This window comes from Schistocerca gregaria, chromosome 1 (assembly GCF_023897955.1).
Source record: "Schistocerca gregaria isolate iqSchGreg1 chromosome 1, iqSchGreg1.2, whole genome shotgun sequence".
NCBI classification, from domain to species: domain Eukaryota; kingdom Metazoa; phylum Arthropoda; class Insecta; order Orthoptera; family Acrididae; genus Schistocerca; species Schistocerca gregaria.
Window position 1 is genome coordinate 226610741 of NC_064920.1, and position 24317 is coordinate 226635057.

The window sequence follows — 24317 nt, forward strand, 5'->3', positions numbered from 1 at the left end:
ACCTTCCGAAGGAATTCTGTGAAGGTACAGTGGTCTGAGTCCCCAAAACACCAGGAGGCAAAACCGTGGAGAATCTTCGACCCAGAACACTTCTCAATAGTGATTATAAAATCTTCGCCCGTATCATGATGCAAAGGTTCAATTCAGTTATTCTTAGAGTGACAGGAGCTTACCAGATAAGTGTGGGAAAGGATAGAACGATATTTCAGACCTTATGCGACTACAGAGACATTATATCGATATCGGGAGCCTGCAACATTCGCTGTGCTCTGCTGTCGCTTGACTTTGAAAAAGCTTTTGATAAAGTTAATCATTCGTACCTGTTCCGGTGTATGACATCCATGCACTTCCCGCAGAAAATTATAGCCTCCGTGAAAAACATACTGACGAATAGCACGTCAAGAATAAGTGTCAACGGACAACTCAGTCGGCCGATCAGTATTCAGAGTTGGGTAAAATTGATACACCACAAAGATGACGTGCTACAGACGCGAAATTTAACCGACAGGACGAAGATGCTGTGATATGCAAATGATTAGCTATTCAGAGCATTCACGCAAGGTTGTGTAGGATATTGTTGTACACTACTGGCCATTAAAATTGCTATACCACAAAGATGACGTACTACAGACGCGAAATTTAACCGACAGGAAGAAGATGCTGTGATATGCAAATGATTAGCTTTTCAGAGCATTCACACAAGGTTGGCGCCGGTGGCGACACCTACAACGTGCTGACATCAGGAAAGTTTCCAAACGATTTCTCATACACAAACAGCACTTGACCGGCGTTGCCTGGTGAAACGTTGTTGTGATGCCTCGTGTAACGAGGAGAAATGCGTACCATCACGTATCCGACTTTGATAAAGGTCGGATTGTAGCATATCGCGATTGCGGTTTATCGTATTGCGACATTGCTGCTCGCGTTGGTCGAGATCCAATGACTGTTAGCAGAATATGGAATCGGTGGGTTCAGGAGGGTAATACGGAACGCCGTGCTGAATCCCAACGGCCTCGTATCACTAGCAGTCGAGATGACAGGCATCTTATCCGCATGGCTGTAACCGATGGTGCAGCCACGTCTCGATCCCTTAGTCAACAGATGGGGACGTGTGCAAGACAACAACGATCTGCACGAACAGTTCGACGAAGTTTGCAGCAGCGTGAACTATCAGCTCGGAGACCATGGCTGCGGTTACCCTCGACGCTGCATCACAGACAGGAGCGCCTGCGACGGTGTACTCAACGACGAATCTGGTGCACGAATGGCAAAACGTCATTTTTTTTTTATGAATCCAGCTTCTGTTTACAACATCATGATGGTCGCATCCGTGTTTGGCGACATCTCGGTGAACGCAATTTGGAAGCATGTATTCGTCATCGCCATACTGGCGTATCACGCGGCGTGATGGTATGGGATGCCTTTGGTTACACGTCTCGGTCACCTCTTGTTCGGATTGACGGCACTTTGAACAGTGGACGTTACTTTTCAGATGTGTTACGAACCGTGGCTCTACGCTTCGATCCCTGCGAAACCCTACATTTCAGCAGGATAATGCACGACCGCATGGTGCAAGTCCTGTACGGAGCCTTCTGGATATAGAAAATGTTCCACTGCTGCCCGGGCCAGCACATACTCCAGATCTCTCACCAATTAAAATCGTCTGGTCAATGGTTGCCCTGCAACTGGCTGGTCACAATACGCCAGTCACTACTCTTGATGAACTGTGGTAACCTGTTGAAGCTGCATGGGCAGCTGTACCTGTACACGCCATCCAAGCTCTGTTTCACTCAATGCCCAGGCGTGTCAAGGCCGTTATTACGGCCAGAGGTGGTTGTTCTGCGTACTGAGTTCTCAGTATCTAAGCACCCAAATTGAGTGAAAACGTAATCACATGTCAGTTCTAGTACAATGAGTTTGTCCAATGAATACCCGTTTATCATCTGCATTTCTTCTTGGTGTAGCAATTTTAATGGCCAGTAGTATATAAGCCCCTGTCATTACTGTGGTGACAGTTTAAGACAGCACAGTTAACAAGTTTTGTTCTCTTTATCGCTGCTAGTGTTACTATTCTAAAAATGTCACTGTCTGCAGAAATTTAGTGGAAATGTCTCTGAGCTTATGTTTTACTCTATGTAAAGTTAAATGTGCTTAATTTCTTTAACCTGACATTTAATTGTTTTGCCCTCACGTCAGTGATAGTCCCTGTGCATTACTACAACTGACAATTTCATTTCACTTAACACGACAGTGAAATGCTTCCTGTGTCGCGTGATGCAATCCCTAATTAATGGTTAAGCTGCTAAATTAACGAATTGGGCTTCAGTTATGTAGATGGGAGTGTTTCTCCGCGGAAGAATACGGCATCATAATTTATTCTCTGAAATGACTGTCAGTGAGACGTTTGAAAGCTGCGAGGGCACAAGTCACACAGTGCTTTGACAGAGAAACTCATTTCGTGTGCTCCGAAAGATGGCAGACTGCCACGCTCTTGGCATTAGTCTATAGCTAAGCTCCCTCAGGTAGCGCCATATCCCCTCATTTTAACCTCCTTGATAAATGCACACTGCGCACGCACCTGTCGCGTTAAGGTTTGAAACAACCATCTCAGTTGCGTGGCGGTGGGCAAACAGCTGAGTTTCTGTCTTTACACGTTACGCAAAGTGGAGCCATAACTTCCAGGTTTCCTCACATACAGCTAAAAGCAAGCATTGAATTTAAGAGCTGATCAACTTGTATTAGTTTCACGCGTCTAGTGGTGCAGTTCACCTGATTTCTCCTCACTTGTCAATATCAATGCAATGATTCTCGTTTTTATACTTGGGAGGCGAAAGGGTAACAAATGGTTTGAAACATTTTGTTGACATTGTTTTCATTTTACAAACCACAGAATCACAGTTGTTCATTGAATTCGCGTTCCTGTTGCCACTGATCCGCCAATTTCACTTGAGAAGATGAATTATCAATTTGGCATGAGGCGTTTATTTTCTGACAGTTGCTCAGCAATGAACGTGGCATGATCTACTGTGCTTTTATAAAAAAAAATGACATCCATAACTACCCATAGCACTTAGGTTTTATACAAAGTAATCGTTTATGTTTTATGACTTATGTTTAAGAAGGGTAATATATTAAAATATGTCTCTTAAAGAGAAAGCGCTTGTAGTCAATTAGGTACTAGCCTTGCATGGTCTCAAAATATTCGTCATTCACCGAGTTTTAGAATTCAGGGCCAGCATACATCACAAATTTTAAAAGATGAGTTCATTATTTTCTTTTTTTTTTTAGGCACTGTTAAAACAGTCATCTATCGAACGAAATGTTACTTGGTTTGACATGTCTTTCGGTGAAACCAAAAGGTGCACAAGATTTCACCGTTGTAATAAAGAAACCATTACCGCAAATAATACTGTTAATATATAGACCAATTGAACAGTATTCCAGAAGCTTCAATACGACGACATCACGAGCGGTGTTTATCATCTATGCTCTAAATTGTTGTTTACTGGCAAAATCATGAATGAGCCACGGGCCACGGTCTGCTGATTGGTTTCATGACGTATTTATGATAGTGACTGAAGTCTGTAAATTGCCGATCGAAATATTATTGAATAGTTTTTTCTGTCACATTCCTAATCTGCAATCTTTGTTAAGTATCTCACTCATTCGGCAGTAACCTTTTTACAGATGCCACTCCTCAGACAGGAGGGAGAGATTAACACAGGTGAAATCTAAGTGTTGGCAACCAAGGGCAATTAATTCCCTGATAAGACAATCTAAGAACGTGTTTCCTCAATAAAAACCATTTAAGACTTCCGATAACGCATATGATGATTAGTAAGCTAGTCCAGATGTGGAAATCGGAAGTTAACTAATGACGATAAAAATAAACCCTTGAATCTACAAAATTACCGTACCACATGAATAATTTTAAGACAAGCTCGCACCATCTAGTTCCAGCAGTTCGTGACCTCTGGTAGCAATAAATAAATAAAATTACATTCATTTTGTAAGAACTGAGTGATTGTTATCACCGCAGATAATTTATGAACTTGTGTTCTATTTTCATCCAGTCTCTGTAATTTCATCTCCGTACAAAACGGTTGAGAGACGTTGGCTGTTAAGTACAAAATGTAAAATTAGAAACTTCTTCAGTTGGAGTTTTGCATGAGAAGGCTCGCAGCTCTGATATTCTGATACTCGGCGATGCATATTTTATACATTAGCTGCAGAAAACCCATCTCGGGCTTCACTAAGACGCCATTTACGTCAAGCCATCAAACTGGTGAAGCGTTTCACGTGTTAGTGGATATTTACATGTCCCGTTCTTTGGATCAGAACAGGTAGGTCCTAATGCTGACATCAGCTCTCGCATTGCTTACTGAAGTACGTTGTCTCACACGTTTCTACCCGAAAATATGTCACTCTTTCTGGTAGTCTAACCAAGGGTAATATGTTTCGTACACAAAAGGAGGATGTCACATGTTGAGTATGATGTGGACTACCATAACTAATTTCAAATGCGATCCTTAAACTATTCTGAGAGAACAATATTATTTGCATTATAAAATTTCCCATCAATTAAAAATAACGGGAATTTCGTTGTACGAAAGAATACCATTACCTAACTGTCATTCACTTATAATCACTTCTCAAAGTGAGAAAAGGAATTAAGAGTAGGGTTTATTGATCGATGAACGATGACATCATCAACCGAAAAACACAAATTCTTATCGGGAAGTCTAGAAAAGGTAACTGCCCGTGCTGTTTTCAAAGGAATCATCCCAGCATTTATATAATCAGTTTAGAGAAGTCACAGAAAACTATCAAAAAACTAACAATAGTGTTTAAACTACTCTCCTCCCGAATGCGAGACCTTCACCTTCTCGCCGGCCGGGGTGGCCTAGCGGTTTTAGGCGCTACAGTCTGGAACCGCGCGACCGCTACGGTCGCAGGCTCGAATCCTGCCTCGGGTATGAATGTGTGCGATGTCATTAGGTTAGTTAGGGTTAAGTAGTTCTAAGATCTAGGGGACTGATGACCTTAGAAGTTAAGTCCCATAGTGCTCAGAACCATTTGAACCTTCACCTTTTCCAATGCCCCTCCTCAGTAGTCTGCACTTCAAACTTGCCAGAGTTACTTTTCCAGGCGTATAAGCAACCATAATTGCAACTCAAAACTCATACTTTTTTGGAAGATCTCGACCTTCACTACCATCTTGCAGCATACGCACCGGAGAGTTATAGTCTACACACGTAACATCTGTTATCTTCGACTATATCGGCTGCCTTCGAGATTGTTGCCAACAATAGCCGCTACATGAGGGAGGCTGCACTCAGGAAACACAATTGTTCTTTTGGGTACACCTTTGACCCTAGTGTTAGCCATGAAAATAGCATCCAACAACATTATGGCACCCAGAATTACCACTTCTCAAATTACTTCACCAAATACTCCTTTCTTGGCATACCTAACCACTAGAAGTATTGCTGTTGGAGATGAGTGATTACAATTGGGCGGTTAGATTCTTCTGTAAATAAGCGACAATGAAATTAAGGTTAGCATTGGGTTTAGTTTCACAGTGTATTCCTCGTAGGGCTAGGAACTCTTATCGTTGAATTGTCGCTGAATTGTTTCCAGATTTTCCAAGAATTCTTCCAAATGGTGTATAGAAATCATTGCTCGGACGACTGGTTATGTAACATTATTAGAAGTGGACATTATTGAATCAACAAAACAGAATAGAAAAAGCAACGTCTTTAGCGCGCAACATCGGAAATATCTGTTGCGAATTGATTTCCATCGTCTCTGAACTACATTTTTTGTGTTAAATTATTGCGTCCGAACGGCAGCGACATCTTTAGATATAGGATACCTACTGAGCAGAAGACAGGAACTGAGGAACAGTTCGTTCTCTCACTGCAGGGACCATCCCAGTTGTAACATCACAACATATTTGCGAAGCTATACTGATAAAAAATTTCTCTATTTCAATTTAGAAATGAAATTTTGAAATGTAAATACTTTATTGGATATAAACATATTATAAATAAATCCTTTGCATTTTTACATCGTATAAAACTGAATGTATCGATATGTAGATATATATGTGATAATTCATAATGCCGTTCAGTGGTAGAGTTAAATGTATTAAGAGAAGCCAACATTTCGAGGTGTATAAGAAAAGTAATGATATTGTGTGTCTGTTGTTGTTGTTGTGGTCTTCAATCCAGAGACTGGTTTTATGCAGCTCTCCATGCTACTCTATCCTGTGCAAGCTTCTTCATCTCCCAGTACCTACGACAACCTACATCTTTCTAAATCTGCTTAGTGTATTCATCTCTTGGTCTCCTTCTACGATTTTTAACTTCCACGGTGCCCTCAGATACTAAATTGGAGATCCCTTGATGCATCAGAACATGTCCTACCAATCGATCCCTTCTTGTAGTCAAGTTGTGCCACAAACTCCTCTTCTCCCCAGTTCTATTCAATACCTCCTCATTAGTTATGTGATCTACCCATCTAATCTTCAGCATTCTTCTGTAGCACCACATGTCGAAAGCTTCTATTCTCTTCTTGTCCAAACTATTTATCGTCCATGTTTCACTTCCATACATGGCTACACTCCATACAAATACTTTCAGAAACGACTTCCTGACACTTAAATCTATACTCGATGTTAACAAATTTTTCTTCTTGAAAAACGCTTTCCTTTCCATTGCCAGTCTACATTTGGTATCCTCTCTACTTCGACCATAATCAGTTATTTTGCTCAACAAATAGCAAAACACCTTTACTACTTTAAGTGTCTCATTTCCTAATCTAATTCCCTCTGCATCAACCGACGTGATTCAACTACATTCCATTATCCTCGTTTTGCTTTTCTAGATGTTCATCTTATATCCTCCTTTCAAGGCACTGTCCATTCCGTTCAACTGCTCTTCCAGGTCCTTTGCTGTGTCTGATAGAATTACAATGTCGTCGGCGAACCTCAAAGTTTTTATTTCTTCTCCATGGACTTTAATACCTATTCCGAATTTTTCTTTTGTTTCCTTTCCACCTTGCTCAATATACAGATTGAATAACATCGCGGAAAGACTACAACCCTGTCTCACTCCGTTTCCTACCACTGCTTCCCTTTCATGTCCCTCGACTCTTATAACTGCCATCTGGTTTCTGTACAAATTGTAAATAGCCTTTCGCTCCCTGTATTTTTCCCCTGCCACCTTCAGAATTTGAAAGAGAGTATTCCAGTCAACATTTTCAAAAGCTTTCTGTAAGTCTACAAATGCTAGAAACGTAGGTTTGCCTTTCCTTAATCTATTTTCTAAGATAAGTCGTAGGGTCAGTATTGCCTCACGAGTCCCAATATTTCTATGGTAACGAAACTGATTTTCCCTGAGGTCGTCTTCTACCAGTTTTTCCATTCGTCTGTAAAGAATTTGCGTTAGTATTTTGCAGCTGTGACTTATTAAACTGTTAGTCCGGTAATTTTCACAGCTGTCAAAGCCTGCTTTCTTTCGGATTGGAATTATTATATTCTTCTTGAAATGTTAGGGTAATTCGCCTATCTCATACATCTTGTCACCAGATGGTTGAGTTTTGTCAGAACTGGCTCTCCCAAGGCTGTCAGTAATTCTAATGGAATGTTGTCTACTCCCGGGGCCTTGTTTCGATTTAGGTCTTTCAGTGCTCCATCAAATTCTTCACGCAGTATCATATCTCCCATTTCATCTTCATCTACATCCTCTTCCATTTTGATAATATTATCCACAAGTACATCGCCCTTGTATAGACCCTCCATATACTCCTTCCACCTTTCTGCTTTCCCTTTTTTCTTAGAACTGGGTTTCCTTCTGCGCTCTTGAAATTCTTACAACTTTTCTCCAAAGGTCTCTTCAATTTTCCTGTAGGCAGTATCTATCTTATCCCTAGCGAGATAAGCCTCTACATCCTTACATTTGTCCTCTAGCCACACCTGCTGAGCCATTTTGCACGTCCTGTCGATCTCATTTTTGAGACGTTTGTACTCCTTTTTGCCTGCTTCATTTACGGCATTTTATATTTTCTCCTTTGATCAATTAAATTCAATATTTCTTCTTTTACTCACGGATTTCTACTAGCCCTCGTATTTTTACCTACTTGATGCTCAGCTGCCTTCGGTACTTTATCCCTCAATGATACCCATTCTTCTTCTACTGTATTTCTTTAACCCATTCTTGTCAATAGTTCCCTCATGCTCTCCCTGAAACTCTGTACAACCTTTGGTTCTTTCAGTTTATCCAGGACCCATCTCCCACATTTTTGCAGTTTCTTCAGTTTTAATCTACAGTTCATAACCAATATATTGTTGTCAGAGACCACATCTGCCACTGGAAATGTCTTACAATTTAAAACCTGGTTCCTGAATCTCTGTCTTACCATTGTATAATCTGTCTGAAACCTTCTAGTATCTCCAGGTGTCTTCCATGCTTACAACCTTCTTTCATGATTATTGAACCGAGTTTTAGCTATGATTAAGTTATGCCCTGTGCAAGATTCTACCAGGCGGCTTCCTCTTTCATTCCTTACTCCTATTCCATACTCACCTACTACGTTTCCTTCTCTTCATTTTCCTACTGTTGAGTTCCAGTCAACCATGACTATTGAATTTTCGTCTCCCTTCACTATCTAAATAATTTCTTTTATTTCATCATACATTTCTTCAATCTCTTCGTTATCTGCGGAGGTAGTTGGCATATAAACTTGTACCACTGTGGTAGGCGTGGGCTTCGTATCTATCCTGGTCACTGAGTACTTTCTACCAAATTTTTTTATTTTTTCAAGCAACAATACTGTCCCCTTCAAAGTAGACCCTTGCGACAGCTACGCACCTGCGGAGTAGTTGTACCCAGTCTTCGTATCAGTGCTGAAAGGCTGGTAAGGCCTTTATCGTGTTAGTCACATTGTTTTGAATGTTCTCCAAAGGCCAAAAATGATGTCCTTTTAATACATTTTTTATTTTAGGGGAAATAAAAAGTCACAAGGACTAAGACCACTTGAATAGGGGGGCTGTGGAACAGCAGGAATGCGTTTTGAGAAGAAAAATTCCGTGATGGAATTGGCCATGTGACATGGAGCGTTGGCATGATGGCACCATCCACTTGTCTGCATTGTCTGGTCTCACTGGAGCCACCCACTTCCTGGGCCTTTCAAGGACATCTTTGCAAACCACTTGGCTGACAGTTTGTCCTGGAGGACCAATTTCACAAAAGCATGTACACGTTTGACACTTTCGTCGGTTTTTGAAGTTGAAGGTCTCCCTGAACGACATTCATCAGCAACGTGTTATCAGCCTTCCAGAAATGATTTGTGTCAGCGAAAAACTTGTGCTCCTAATAACGAATGTTTACCAACCGTCAAGCTTGCAGATTCTCCAAATTTAACACAGAATTTGATGGCATAAGAGTGCTCTAAGATCAGCTGTGCCATTTTCGTATTACTCAACAAAAAAAATGCATCACTGAATACACTCTCAAACCTCACCTGACGCATGTGCGGAGTTGAAACTCGAACTTAGCATCTGGAAGGAATGAGCACAATGGTCTACATAAGCAGCGTTGCCAGATTGCTCGCACTGCTGTTAGTTACTTTTTTCACAAACCTCATAGATTATCTTTACAAAATCTTCGACATGAACCTAAAACCAGTGAAGTAGCCCACATTAGGTCTCCATGTTTTATTTTAATTTTATCGAGATATTGGATGTACCTAGTACGTCACACACGTGGGGATCCACAGAAATGTATCCAAGCGGCGCAACAATTTAAAACTGACATTGTTTTCTTAACTATTCCGTGTATTCGAGACATTTTGGTACCCAAAGAATTTAATGTAATACGATGTACACAAAAGTTACTGTATCTCAATGTTTGTATGGTAGATTACTTGATACAAAAACGATAAGCATATTTCATTAGCATATGCAAAGAATACCGTTTAATATTATAAATGCGATTGTGTAACACCGTTTTCACCAAATGGTCTAGAATTACATCCTTCTGATAACAAAATGCAGGAAATCCGATTATTTACTCACAAAGAGTGTTTTTATTCGTACAACATTGACGTTACGTTGAAACAGTTTTTGTTTACTGTCGTTACAGGGAAGGAGATTTCTGACGGGTGGGGAACAGAAAATGAGTATTCCGTGGGAGGAGATATGATCCTTATAGTAAAGCAGTTTGTGTAGACAGTGATAGCAAGGAAAGGCCAAATACAAAGTTAAAATATACGAGGGGTGTTCGATAAGTAATGCAACACTTTCATTTCTGAAAGCAGGCTAGTTCTATTCAGTATTCCAACACACCATGTTATTCCCAGCTGTTGTGACTAGAAAACCCTGTTTTTCAACATAGCCTCCGTTCAATGCGATGAGCTCATGCCACGTTACTGGAAGGGCGTTCATGCCTGCATGGTGCCACTTTACTGGGGGAAGTCCGAGTTGACGTCTCGCTGCATCAATAACCTCCCCATAACCCACGTACTAATTCTTTCAGAGTGCATCGTTCTTTCGGCCAAACAGATGTTAGTCAGAAGGTTCGAGATCTGGCCTTTATGGTGGATGAGGGATCGGCCAAAGAGATGTTAGTCAGAAGGTGCGAGATCTGGCCTTTATGATGGATGAGGGATAACAGTGCAGTGAAGTTTTGTGAGCTCCTATCTGGTCCGCAGACTTGTGTGATGCAGGAGGATAAGTTCGTTCGTATCAGTCGGTCGCTTCGAATGAGAGTGTCCACACGTTCCAACTTTGCAGAAGTCACAACTGTGTGAGGCTGGCAGGCATGCGGGAGACAGAAGACGTTTGTGTGACCATGCTGTGACGATGACTGACGTCTAACCATCAGCTTGTTCACTCTCAGAATTGTGCATATATTATACTCCTGTCGTACAGTGTTACCCTTTCTACAGAATTTTACCTTGATGTATGAGTAATAGATATGGAAATCAGACTATTAGTTCCTTTTCCTAAGAGATTTCTAGATGTTAGAAAAAAATGCAGTAAAATGGAATAATACCGAATGTAGGACTTTTCCGTATCAAGTTCATTAATGGTTTGTCTGTTGGACTTACAGGCACCAGCCTATCTAGGAAATTAAATGGTTAAGGTTCAGAAAAGCAGATGAAGTAAATTTAGCCTACTTTCCTGCTGTTTAATATATATATATATATATATATATATATATATATATATATATATATAAAAGCAGAATACAGTTTTTGATCAGTATAATATATACCAGTATAATATATACCAGTTTTAATGTATGGGTGTCAAACTTGGACTTTAAATGATTTTTTTCAAAAGGAAGCTTAGAACTGCTCAGAGAGCTATGGGAAAGTCGATGTTAGGGGTCACAAAGAAAGATCGACAGAAAAGTGAAGACATTCGAACAATAACAGGAGTAAAAGATATTATAGAATGGGTGAAGACTCTAAAATGGCAGTGGGCAGGACATATTGCAAGAACGAAGGATGGGAGATGGACAAATTCAGTTTTCGAGTGGAGTCCCAGAGAAAAACGAAGACCACCGGGGAGACCATCTGATCGCTGGGATAAGGAATTCAAGAAAGTTGCGGGCTTCAACTGGCAGAAGACAGCAGCGGACAGAGATGCATGGAAAAACATCTTAAAAATGTATTTAATAACTTGAAGAGGCTACATCTTGTATAGACTGAATTACCTGAACTACATATTCTAACAGCATAATACAGGCATTTAAATTTAAATTTATTAAGACACGTTGCTTATACCGCACTCTTAACAAAAGATATGTCAAAAGCCAAATGTAGGTTGTGGTCACTCAATATTGTCATTCAGTATTTTTACGCAACTGTGCTTCAGTGTTCCTGAGCCATATAAGCAATTTCCTATTCATAGCTCTTTGTACTTTGAAATGTATGCTAACCGGGGACCTAGAAACGACGGAGAGGCTCCGTCACCACCGCAGCCGCAGTGGTCCCTCCACGACGGCTACCGCAGTCCACTTCACCCCTCCGCCTCCGCCCCTCCCCCAACAAAACCAAGTGTTATTGTGTGGTTCGGCCCCCTGTGGACCCCCCCCCCCCCCCCCCTCTGTTTGCGTGGTAGAGTAATGGTGGTGTACGCGGAGAACTTGTTTGTGCAGCAATCTCCGACATAGTGCAACTGAGGCGGACTAGGGGAACCAGAATGCATTCACCGAGGCAGATGGAAAACCGCCTAAAAACCATCCACAGTCTGGCCGGTTCACCGGACCTCGACACAAATCCGCCGGGCGCATTCATGCAGGGGACCAGGCGCTCATTCCCACCCGGAAAGCCTTGCGTTAGACTGCACGGCCAACCGGGCGGACTTCTTTGTACTTTACTGAATTTCATTTATAATTGAAAGAGTTTTATCTTTACTTTACATAACGCTTACTTACTCCCTTTCACTTTACTTACTGCCAGTAAGAGAGCAAGAATATTAAAATCGTTAAATCTGTCTGAAAACATCTGTTAGAGTACTTTAGCAAAAGTTTGCTTCAGCACTACTACTGTGTAAATACGGTACTTTTACCTTCACTTTAAAATTTAGTTCACAACAATTATTTGTCTCCGAAGACTTTCTGCAAAGGCTTGTAAATATCTATGATGCTCTGGTATCCCGCCAAAATAAACTTAATGACAGCTCCCTTCTTGGAACCCACATCCGTTACAGACGCCAGTTTGAAGGCTACCTGTAGTGCCGCCTCCAATCGGAACTTCATGAAAATATATGAGCTGAAGCGACAATATTCCATGATGTCCCACAACAAATTCTGCATTTATTCAATCGAAGTTGTCCGAGAAAAAAATGTGTTTCATTACCTACTGAAAGCCCTTTGCATTTGGCCTCCACTTTTCCTAATGTTTTTTCAGCATCACCATCTCTGCAGTAACAAGTTCACTAACTCCATTGTAAATTTTCGAATTAACTAGTTTTTTGCTTTATAATAATTTATTACAAGTACTTTACATTGATCGAGTCTTGACACAATAATTTACTCATTTACGCAAGATATAAAAGGTAACTTTATGCACATGAAGTAATGTAATGACTGGTGTGGAAGTAGGAACGAAATACTGCGAGGTGTGTGTCTCAGCAAACCGGTAGGCGCCTGCCTAGCGGTTGACCCCACCAGCCCACAGCAGAGCCGCGATTGTGAGCAGAACCGCGGCTGCAGACAGCGGTCTGGAGGCGGCGGCATTCTGCTCTTGCTTGCGGCGTAGCACCACCGCCTCCTGCCCCGACAGCGTCACTTCCCTCGTCTCCAGCACCTCCCTGTGGAAGACAGATAGTAGCCTGTAGTTACATCTGTTGGAACAAGCGGCGAATTACAGAGTATAATCTATGTAACATCAACCGCTCAAAAGTTGGATATAATATCAAGAGTACGTCAAGATTCAATACTAGGACCGTTACATTTCTCGTAACACGCTAAGGGGGGACGTTCGTGTAATTGACCGAAAATATCATTTTCATATTATTTTTTATAAAGGGGACAACGCAGGAACTACTAGGAGGCAAAAATAATAGCAATATCAAGCACGATATCAACACTTAGGAAAACAGTTCAGGCAAGAAGACACCCACACAGGCAATGATGAGCAATAACAAATATGAAAACCAAATAAAAATACAGGTCATCCACGACAGAAATGAGGTGAACAATCATGTGAGAGGAAAGATCATTCGTAAATAAACAGTCTGAGAAGGTGGATGCAGGCTATAGCCAGAACGATAGTACAGAGTTTTGAAATACAACGAGAAGCTATAGAAAGGAGTACTTAGCTAAATCTGTGATAATGAAGGATAAGAATGGAAAACGTTTTCCACTACAAATGAAAGGAATCTAGAAAGCTGGATGAGATACTTCAAAGAGCTGCGCAAGAGCCCGGCATGCACTTATGACAACAGAAACATGGCAAAACAACCAGAACATACAGCCATTACTCGAAGAACCAGCTCTGATGGAAGGCGAAAATAAAAAGACTAAAAAATGGGAAGGCCCCAGGCATAGACATGATAACACCAGAGCTTATGAAAGAATGGGGAGACAGGACATATGAATGTTTAGGCGCATCGATAAAAGAAATGGAGGAAACAAGTAGTGCCGAAGTTATGAAATCTGCTACCTTACGCAAGAAGGGAGACAAAATGTTGACACAGAGCTATAAAGGGATATCTCTACAAGGCTTATGTTACAAAATAATATCAAGAATTATGCTGAACCGGCTCAATCCCTACATGGAAGATATATTAGACACAGCACAAGTGGGTTCAGAAAGGAAAAGTCAACAACCGACGGAATATTCACACTAAGGAAATACTAGATAAGAACTGAGAGCACAATCAGGATACCTCCTGTATCGTTATAGACTTCAACAAAGCATATGAAAGCACAGTGAGAGAGGAGATGAGGAGGATGATGGCAGAGTCTAGGATGCCGGACAAGCTGATAAAGCTACCTACGCCGGCTGGTGTGGCCGTGCGGTCAGTCTGGAACCGCGCGACCACTACGGTCGCAGGTTCGAATCCTGCCTCGGACATGAATGTGTGTTATGTCCTTAGGTTAGTTAGGTTTAAGTAGTTCTAAGTTCAAGGGGATTGACGACCACAGATGTTAAGTCCCATAGTGCTCAGAGCCATTTGAACCATTTGAACCAAAGCTACCTAAAATGTTTGTGATGGAATCAAAATATAGATTGAAAGTACAGGGGGATTTCTATAAGGTAGAAAAAAACAGGAGTGAGACAGGAAAATACTATATCACCAACTCTGTTGAGTTTGGCACTCAACAACACCCTGAAGAGGATAACACAAGAATGTGCAGGAGTCACCATAAGGAAAAGGTAAAAATCCTGGCTGTTGCAGATGATATTGTGGTGATAGGAAGGAGTATGGAAGATCTGGAGAAAATGGGAACTGTACTGATGGAAGGAGCTAAGAAAGTAGGCGTAAGTATAAATGAAACTAAAACAAAGGTCGTGGTAATAGGAAGAAGAGCTCATTCAGGACCATATAGCAATGAGGAGCCTAACAATACAGAACACAGACACATTCATGTACCTCGGTGTTAACATCAACCAACATAATCTCATACAACAAGGGATCGTAACGAGCATTCAAGTGGAGGGAAGGTGTCTAGGAACTATAAATAACATCACAAGATCCGAACTACTATCCAAGTAGGAAAAACATAAGAATACTTCAGGCCATCATCAAACCAATAGTGTGCTACACAAGCGAGATGTAGGCCCCGACAAAAAAAAAAAAAAAAAAAAAAAAAAAAAAAAAAAAAAAATTCGTCACTTTTGAAAAGAAAGCACTGAGACAAATATATGGATCAGTGAAATAAAAATGAAAAGTGGAGGAAACCGGGGTAGTCAGACAATTATACACACTACCCGACGTTGCAGCGAGTGTGAAAACTAGAAGACTCAGGTGGTAGGGACATGGGAGGCGGAGAATGGAGAACACGGTAATAAAGGCAGTAAAGGATAGAGAAACGAAAGAAGCGAGACGTCTACGACGGCCGAGAACGAGATGGAAGGATAATACCATGGGAGATGTGCAGATACTGGGTCTAGGAGATAAAGATGCAGCTGACAGGAAGATGTGGAAGGGGGGCTGAGTGAGGCCGAAGACCGGCTGCGGTTTGTGTGGCCAGTATAAGGAAACAAGAAAGATTAATACAAAGATTAATAGACCTCCTGTAGTTTCAATGATGAAATCGCATCTGAAGTGCTTGAAAAATATTGAAATGTGTAATGCGACCTTCCAGTCATGCCCACTTTTTGAACCAACGCTTCAATACAATCTCGGTGAACAACGATTCCGTAGATTACTTTCAAGCAAATTTTCACGGGATACATCCAGAGGGCCGAACTTCTAAAAAATGTGTGTTGGTGAGAATACCCAGACTCCAAAAGAGACTCTAAATTTACTCATACGGAAACGATGCACTAAAATCACATTTTCATCTGCTTCAGAATTGTTACTTGTGGTACTATTGTTGTATATAATGACGGAAATGTCGGGAAGATGAAGTTATTAGAGAGAATGGGCTTTAAGATAGGAACTTTCACTCAAGACGTCTTGAGAAAATATATTTAAAGGTGCCCCTTCTGTAGCTGAAAAGTCAATTGAGGAAAGAACGCAGAAAACAAGAAACCAGAAGATAAGCGTTGGTCTTCTGAGGAAGTAGCATAAAAACGTTAAATTGAACTTTACATTGCATTTCCTGAAAATTACGTTTTAAGGTTTACATAAACTTTTCTCAGGGTATTTGAAGGCTAGGAATACGAAAATTTCTACACTTATTTATCTATAAACTCAGCGTGTTGTCAGGACCAAATGTTGAAATTCTGAGCGTAAGCTGAATATGTGGCAAAATGCTTAGAATTTTGTATTATACGAGGGCTATTCGGAAAGTAAGAAACGATAGGTCGCGAAATGGAAACCGCAGTGAAAATCAAAACTGTTTTATTTCCAACGGTTAGCTACACCTTTCAGCTACTTCTCTACACAGTCGCCGCTCAGGCTTAGACATCTGTCGTAGCGTTATGCCAACTTTTCAATTCCCTCGTTATAAAAGTCAGCCGCCAGTGCTTTTCAACAATTTTCTACTCTGGTCTGCAGATCGTTGCCTGTGTCAAAGTATTGTCTTCGTAGCCAGGAGCTTATCTGAGCAGAGATGAACCTCATGGGTAGCCAATTACGGGCTGTATTGCGGATGATCAAACACTTCCCATCGAATACGCTGCAGGAGCATCTTCATTGCCCCTGCAGAGTACGGCCGAGAATTGTCGTATAGAACAAACCGCACGACAGTTTGCTATGTGGATTACATAGCTTCAGGCGAAATCTTTCGCCAGGCCCTCATACTTGGTGGGAGATGCTGATTTCTAGCCATCTTTACGTTCTCACTCTGAGCTCAGAACTGAAAAGAGCGACATGATGCGATCGACACGCGTACTAGACACAGTGCCCAACGCATCTGTGCAAAGCTTCATCAGATTTTTACTGTATTTTCCATTTCGCGACCGATCGTTCCTTACTTTACGAATACTTACAGAATTATAATTAAAAATGATTAAAATTCTACTATTCGGTAGATTCAAGAAACTTCATGACAGCAGCTTAATATAAGCAAAGAGTTTAAACGTATAAAAATTATAGAGATCTCGTAGAACAGTTTCTGAGGAAAAGGTACATACACTATTTTTTAAATGCAAGGAACTTAACAGTAAATACGCTAATTTCATGTAAAACATGGTACAAAATTTCATTGCTGCATCCTCGAAATGGTGGATTTGATGCATCTGCTAAATACTTTGTTTTTCATGAACGTCCCCTCCTTAATAATATTCAAATGTTGTCCACCAGTGAAAGCAACTTTGAGACAATACGCCTCCCTTGTCTCCACTACATCCCTGCAGGAACCCTACGCTAGCCTGTTTGTACAGTTTGTGTAGCTATCAGTGCGTTGTACGTATGAAATCTCCGCAACAACCAGCAACGAAAACCTCCCTTGTCCCCACCATCTTCGTGCAGGAACCAAACAGTAGCCGGTCTGTAAATCTACAGGAAATAGTATTGCATTCTAGTACCTAATTTCCACAACAACCAGTGCACAGTTGTGAGATATAAGTATGAAAGCTATCAAAAGGATCAGTACTACGAACATTATGTTTCTCATACTATGTTAATAGTATTCAGATGCTGTCTGCAAATGAAAGAATCACCAAGACAGTGTCATTTGCCTGTGGGAACTATATACAAATATGTATGTACATTTTTTAGAACTAGCGACGCAATGTGGTGCGTAATCTCAGTAGGGCCTAGTGGTCTAACGCTAAAGCAAGTGTCTGAAGACTGAAAGGTAGCAGAATCGAATCCCAGTCAGGCCACGGAAATTTTCAGTCCCTCTAGCTGTCACCGAAAAGGCATATGACCGGGTTCTTATGAGGACGTTATTGTCTGTTCTACGAGATTATGGAATAGGAGGCAAACTTTTGCAAGCAAGTAAAGGTCTTTACATGGATAGTCAGGCATCAGTTAGAGTTGACGGTAAATTGAGTTCATGATTCAGAGTAGTTTTAGGGGTAACCTGTCTCCACTGTTGTTCATATTATTTATGGATCATATCTTGAAAACAATAGGCTGGCTGTGTGAGATTAAGATATCTGAACACAAAATAAGCAGTCTTGCATATGCGGATGACTTAGTTGTGATGGCAGATTCGATTGAAAGTTTGAAAAGTAATATTTCAGAGCTAGATCAGAAATGTAAGGACTATGGTATGAAGATTAGCATCTCCAAAACGAAAGTAATGACAGTGGGAAAGAGATGTAAACGGATTGAGTGCCAAATAGGATGAACAAAGTTTGAACAGGTGGACAGTTTCAAGTACTTAGGATGCATATTCTCACAGGATGGCAACATAGTGAAAGAACTGGAAGCGAGGTGTAGCAAAGCTAATGCAGTGAGCGCTCAGCTACGATTTACTCTCTTCTGTAAGAAGGAAGTCAGTACCAAGACTAAGTTATCTGTGCACCGTTCAATCTTTCGAACAACTTTGTTGTATGGGAGCGAAAACTGGGTAGATTCAGGTTACCTTATCAACAAGGTTGAGGTTACGGATATGAAAGTAGCTAGGATGATTGCAGGTACCAGTAGATGGCAGGAGGGTGTCCACAATGAGGAAATCAAAGAAAAACTGGGAATGAACTCCATAGATGTAGCAGTCAGGGTGAACAGGCTTAGATGGTGGGGTTACGTTACACGCATGGGAGAAGCAAGGTTACCTAAGAGACTCACGGGTTCAGCAGGAGAAGGTACCTGGATTCGGTTAAGAATGATTTTGAAGTAATAGGTTTAACATCAGAAGAGGCACCAATGTTAGCACTGAATAGGGGATCTTGGAGGATTTTTATAAAGGGGCTGTGCTCCAGACTGAACGCTGAAAGGCATAAACAGTTTTAAATGATGATGATGATAATGATGATGATGTGAGGTTTTTCGAAGAGTGTCACATGGTTCACATTCCACATTACACTGTTAGTCCCCTTCAAGTGGTTGGATAACTGGGGTAGGTTAGGGGCATGTAAGTCGCTGAAGTGGGGTCCAGTTTGAGACGTGGCGTTGACCTGCTGTCTTACTGACCAGGCTCATTTACTAAAAGTAAATTAAGTGATAGTGTCAGTAGAATAAGGGAAGAAAAGATAGTGGATCATATCGTCAATCTGTGCTCCATTCAATTTAATGTTTGTTGGTAGTAACCATATATTAATCCCACCTTTAGATCAAAATGTGCATCAGCATTCGCTCGAGTGTGCGTTCACCTCGATGCTAGAGTAGAGGTCTGGTCAAAATGCAAGTCGTCCATGGTGGAGCTGGATCGAATCGTTGGGAGGGTTCTGGAATCTTGGCGGAGGAATTCTATCTCGAAAAACTAAAACTTAATTGCGGTTGGCAGGAGGAGTCATCATTTAACAGCAGACAGTCGGACTCATCTCAGCCCATGAAGGGAGGGGAAGTAGAAGTAGCCCTTCCAGAAAAACACGGTTTTGAGCAGATGGCATGTCCGTAAAATTACTTCAATCAATGTTACTACATAGCTGGTAATGTGGGAACCAGTGTGCGGCATTATCATATCAAAATTGTATATATTAGAGAAAGTGAAGTAGCTGACTACTAAAGCAGCCAAAAAGTGATAAACAGGATTTACAGGCCCTTATTCGAGGCAGAATGAGATGGGTATTGACTGAGGACGGCCCTGTGGGTGATGGCAGTTCCACCTCAGTGTCGTAAAATCCATTTGATCGTTCATCATGTGTTTGCAAAGTCGAAATATGAACAGTAGGAAGCGACTTTCATTGGTGCACTGAAGTTATGTTTTTGACTGTGACAATACCAACAACATTAGACGTTGGTAGCTTAAATGAAAAATGTTTATGTCAGGTCGTTACTGTCATCTCTCACCTAGCTGAGGTTAAGTTGGACAATGTTTATTATCGTGTCGTGAAATGTCTCCTTGTCTTGTTAAATAGTCGCTGATGACCATTTTGATCGCAACTTTGGGTGCCAGTTTTTATCGTCTTCGAGAATGTGGCATGTAGTTGTCAAGCAGAAGTATCCCGGAGTTGTGTTTGAAAGTCATGCGTACCAGGTAGTATTATTGTGATCTCATATGGGACTCGCTCGTGAGTTCAATTTTAGAGTTTCTTGTCAATTGGAAGTCGCAGCTACTGTCTAGTTTCCGGAGACTCTGGTGTGAGACAATTGTAGCTTTGCGTTTGTCTTGTTATTACTGTACACCAGATTATTCAGAGGACACTGGGCCTCAGCTGTACAGGGTGTTGTTACCAGAGCAGTGTGTTATTTACATGATGTTGTTTGTGCTAGTGTAGTGTATTATTTATTTCATGGCGTAGGACTCTCTCTGTGTTTGTTGGGCCAATGAAAAATGTGTGGCTATGCCTCACCACCTACACCACAGCGTAAGAAGGACTGCTCACCAGATAAAGGCACGTAAGATTAAACATGTGGATGGACTATGAGTACACAGAACCAGACTGTGAATCAACTGCGATCGCTCGATCTCGACTACTGGTATTATATTACTTACAGCTGTAGACTTCTCGATCCAGCATATGTTGCCAGTTGTGTCTGGCGTATTCCTCCTATCCATTCTAAATCTATGCAGTAATTATTATGGCTATACAGCCTGAGACAATTCAAAGTAGTGCAGCTCCAAATCTAGGTTCTAAATAATAATGGATAAGGCAGATGACGTTGCAAAATGAACGGCTTGCACTCGGCCATTGAGCCAAACTAAAAATGTCTCCTCGACAACCAGCGCATAATGGTGGGATATAGTATCAAGGCTTCCACAGGCATCAGTACTAGGACCATTATTTTTCTCATAATACGTAAGTGATATTCAACTGTTACTCGCCAATGCGAATGTTGTAAATAATCTTTAGTTATAATTTGCTTAGCATAGTACAGGGTCTGACGTTAAGTACACAGAGTTGCCAGCACTTCTATCCTTTGTGCATTATCTTCAGTGAGTTGCTGATTCAAGAACATTTTTCACATGTGTGCGAGTCCTAGCAGGAAGGAGTAACAGAGGCCAGTGAACGTAGGCAAAACAGCAGCGCACATTGTCACAAGAGAGAGTGACAGAAATACTGCAAAATAAGATCTGGCAGACTCTTGAAGACAGGCACCAACTATTCCTCAAAACCCTACTTACAAAGTTTCATGAACCAGCCTGAAATGAGAGGAACCTAGGAATGTAGCGCAACCCCCTATGTTCTGCTCCTACAGGGACCGTGTAGACAAAATTAGAGTATTTGTATCACGCACAGAGACACTTAAACACTCGTTCTTCCAGCGATTCACACGTGAATAGAAAAGGAACAAAGCCTAATAGACGTTTCAGTGGGACGTACCCTTTGCCATGCACTTCACAGTGATTTTTAGAGTACAGATATAAATATAGAGCCTATTGTGCAATTTTTTTATTGTAGCTCATATGTCCAGTGAAAGCATTTGTGAATGAGCCCTAACAGCGTTCGCATATGGCTTCTCATGATCCTAAAAGTGGATGTCAGTAAAGTTAAAATAATTCTACTGTGAGAAGTGGGTCTCATCTCTAAACACTATTCTCGTGTGTACAAGAGAGCATCATTATTACTTTTTACGAAGAAAGCAATGAACATACTGCATATTAAGTAGAAACTCGTGTGGTCACATTACACTATCTTCAGTTAGCAAGCAGTCTCACCATTAAATGGACTATAGTGTGGATGACTCTTCTTAAGAATCAATACTTGTCGATACTATAGGCGTCTCCTCTGTTGTCCCTCTCATCACCATAGCACCAAATTATTTCAGTGAATTGAAACTATTTCTAATCAGTGTTGGATTTAGTTGAACATATGTAAAACTACAGCAAAACAGTAAGGTACAATGAAGCCTTAGAAAATTGGAAATTTGTGGTAAGATCTTATAGGACCAAACTGCTAAGATCATCGGTCCCTAATATTGCACACTACTTAATGTAACTTAAGGTAACTTACGCTAAGGGCAACACACACCTATGCCAGAGGGAGGGCTCGAACCTCCGAAGGGAGGAGCCACGCGAACCTTGACAGGACGCCCTACACCACGCGTCTCTGAAGCTTTAGAAAATGACTACAAGTAACAAGGAATTTGCTACTGATACCTTGCATATCATGACAAATGAATATCACTCATTTTCATAACTCTAAACTGAGAGGGGAAAGTATCTCCAAAAATAATGGCAATCTTCGCGGGCATATTTGTGGATGGGTGTGTGTGGGTTTGTGAATAGACACTTCAGACCATAACATTTTAGACAGGCATCGTGATTTCAAAACAGTGTACACTGGTGGTTCAAAGCAAGGGGACTCCCTTGGCTGAACAGTTGTGTCCCCCATGGCATCAAATGTAGCTAGCTGAGATAACGACGAACAGACTCGTCTTTCTTCAATAGGAAGGGAAAAATGTATCATTCTGCTGAGTACCAGGACATAAACCAAGCAGCCAAGGAGAGCTGCCGGGACCTTGGCGTGATACAAGGAGGGATTCCCCTCCAGGCTGTCATTTCGCTGTTAAGTCGAAGTGGCTGACAATGAGAAACAATAAACTATCATCGGTGAAACCATCGAACCGCCCATGGTGTACCCGGTCACTCCAGTGGGATGAAGTAACTCCGACCAGCGTCTGAATAGGTCACTACCTATTAACACATGGCTTCATACTCTGTCGAGAAGACCACCTAGTCTGTGATGCCTGTGGTGTTCAAATCTCAAATCAATATAAGCCACTTTTTGCCTGAGTACATTTCATATTGTGACGAGAGGGCAAGAACAATTTAAATGGGGTCGTGCTCATTATTTTAGTGAATAACGAGACAAGTATGCTTGAGCTTTCAACATGTTATGTGGGGTCTCGATTCTAGACTAAGCTTTTAGAGATTTTATTGCGTCGCAGAATGGTTGACTCATCTTTTTTATTCCAACAATCAGTCAGCTACAACTCTCTGCTGCACTATTTTAATTCTTTGCATTTAATGTCTCATTTTACTTTTATAATTTCCTAAAAGCGTGATTTGCGCCCTTGTTTGTGTGTATGTGCGCCCGCGCGTCCATGCATATTTTAGAACATTTTTATATTTTCATTCTTTTTAAAGTGTTACTATTGTACCATTTTATCCATACTTATAAAAAGCGTAGTATAGGCTGCTAAGATCTTGGTATCTAGCGCCCAGACCAACACGTTATCCTCATCATCGTCATCATCCTTATCATCACTTGTGAAGTAATATACCAAGTGGCCATCAAAATGGAAGCAGACAGATGGACACTAATGGAAAAAGCCACCTACACTGTCGCAAGCCAGCAACCAGCGTTATGCTAGAAATAATGATGCAACTTCCAGAAACCATCTGAAGATGAACCTTAAAAGGTTCAAAAGCCGGTTCATGGAATAAGAAATAATTATTCAAAAAAGTGACAGGTGCAGTTTTGTGTATTTACGTAAAGTTGGGTTATTATGAGGGATGCGTCGTTACATAGATATAAATGCCTAAAGCGTACGAAGCTTGCCGTAAGTGGCCTACTATGAGAGCTAAGTGTGGCACTCGCTAGACCACTTACCCTTCTTCCTTTTGGGACTCAAGGCTTCTGGCGTACACCTCCAGAACGTCGTCCTCGGTGACGATAGGCAGCGTGTCTACCAAGTCCACGGTTTCCTCCTCAGTTCCCACGTTCACCAGCACAACTACAGATGCCCTGTCGTTCATTGACCTGCGAACACAAATGACTAGTTAAGCACTCTGCTCTCTGGGCATGGCTCACTCTTTTGTCTCTTTCTAAGTACAACAAGCGCTATTTAACAGATAGGACACAAAGGAGTATGTCAGATGACTCATGAAGGTCTCATGACGAATCTTCTTTTCAGTTGGGACAAATTACTAGCGGGGCTCCACAGGGTTCAATTCTGGGACGCCTACTGTTCTTCCTGCATATAAATGACTGTCTACAGTACACTGATAAAACAGAGGTAGTGCTCATTACTGATGATAAAGGCATCATAACCAAACCTGACAGAACTGCAACAACAGGAGGAATTATTTAGAAGTATTATTACTTGGTCTGGGTAACTGCGCTGCCACTTAATTCAGAAAAAAACACAGTCATTCAATTTAATACAAGGCGAGGTATATCGTCATCAACAA

The 24317-nt window shown here is 41.2% G+C and overlaps 1 protein-coding gene across 1 annotated transcript in view; it reads right to left on the minus strand.

Moving 5' to 3' along the window:
* Positions 1–24317, minus strand: part of LOC126340110 (uncharacterized) — a 353496-nt gene that overhangs the window by 242280 nt on the left and 86899 nt on the right. Inside the window, exons 9-10 of the mRNA XM_050001681.1 lie at positions 23737–23886; positions 13170–13324 (exon numbers count right to left, since the gene is read on the minus strand). Coding sequence (XP_049857638.1) covers positions 13170–13324; positions 23737–23886 — 305 coding nt within the window. The remainder of the gene's footprint in view (positions 1–13169; positions 13325–23736; positions 23887–24317) is intronic.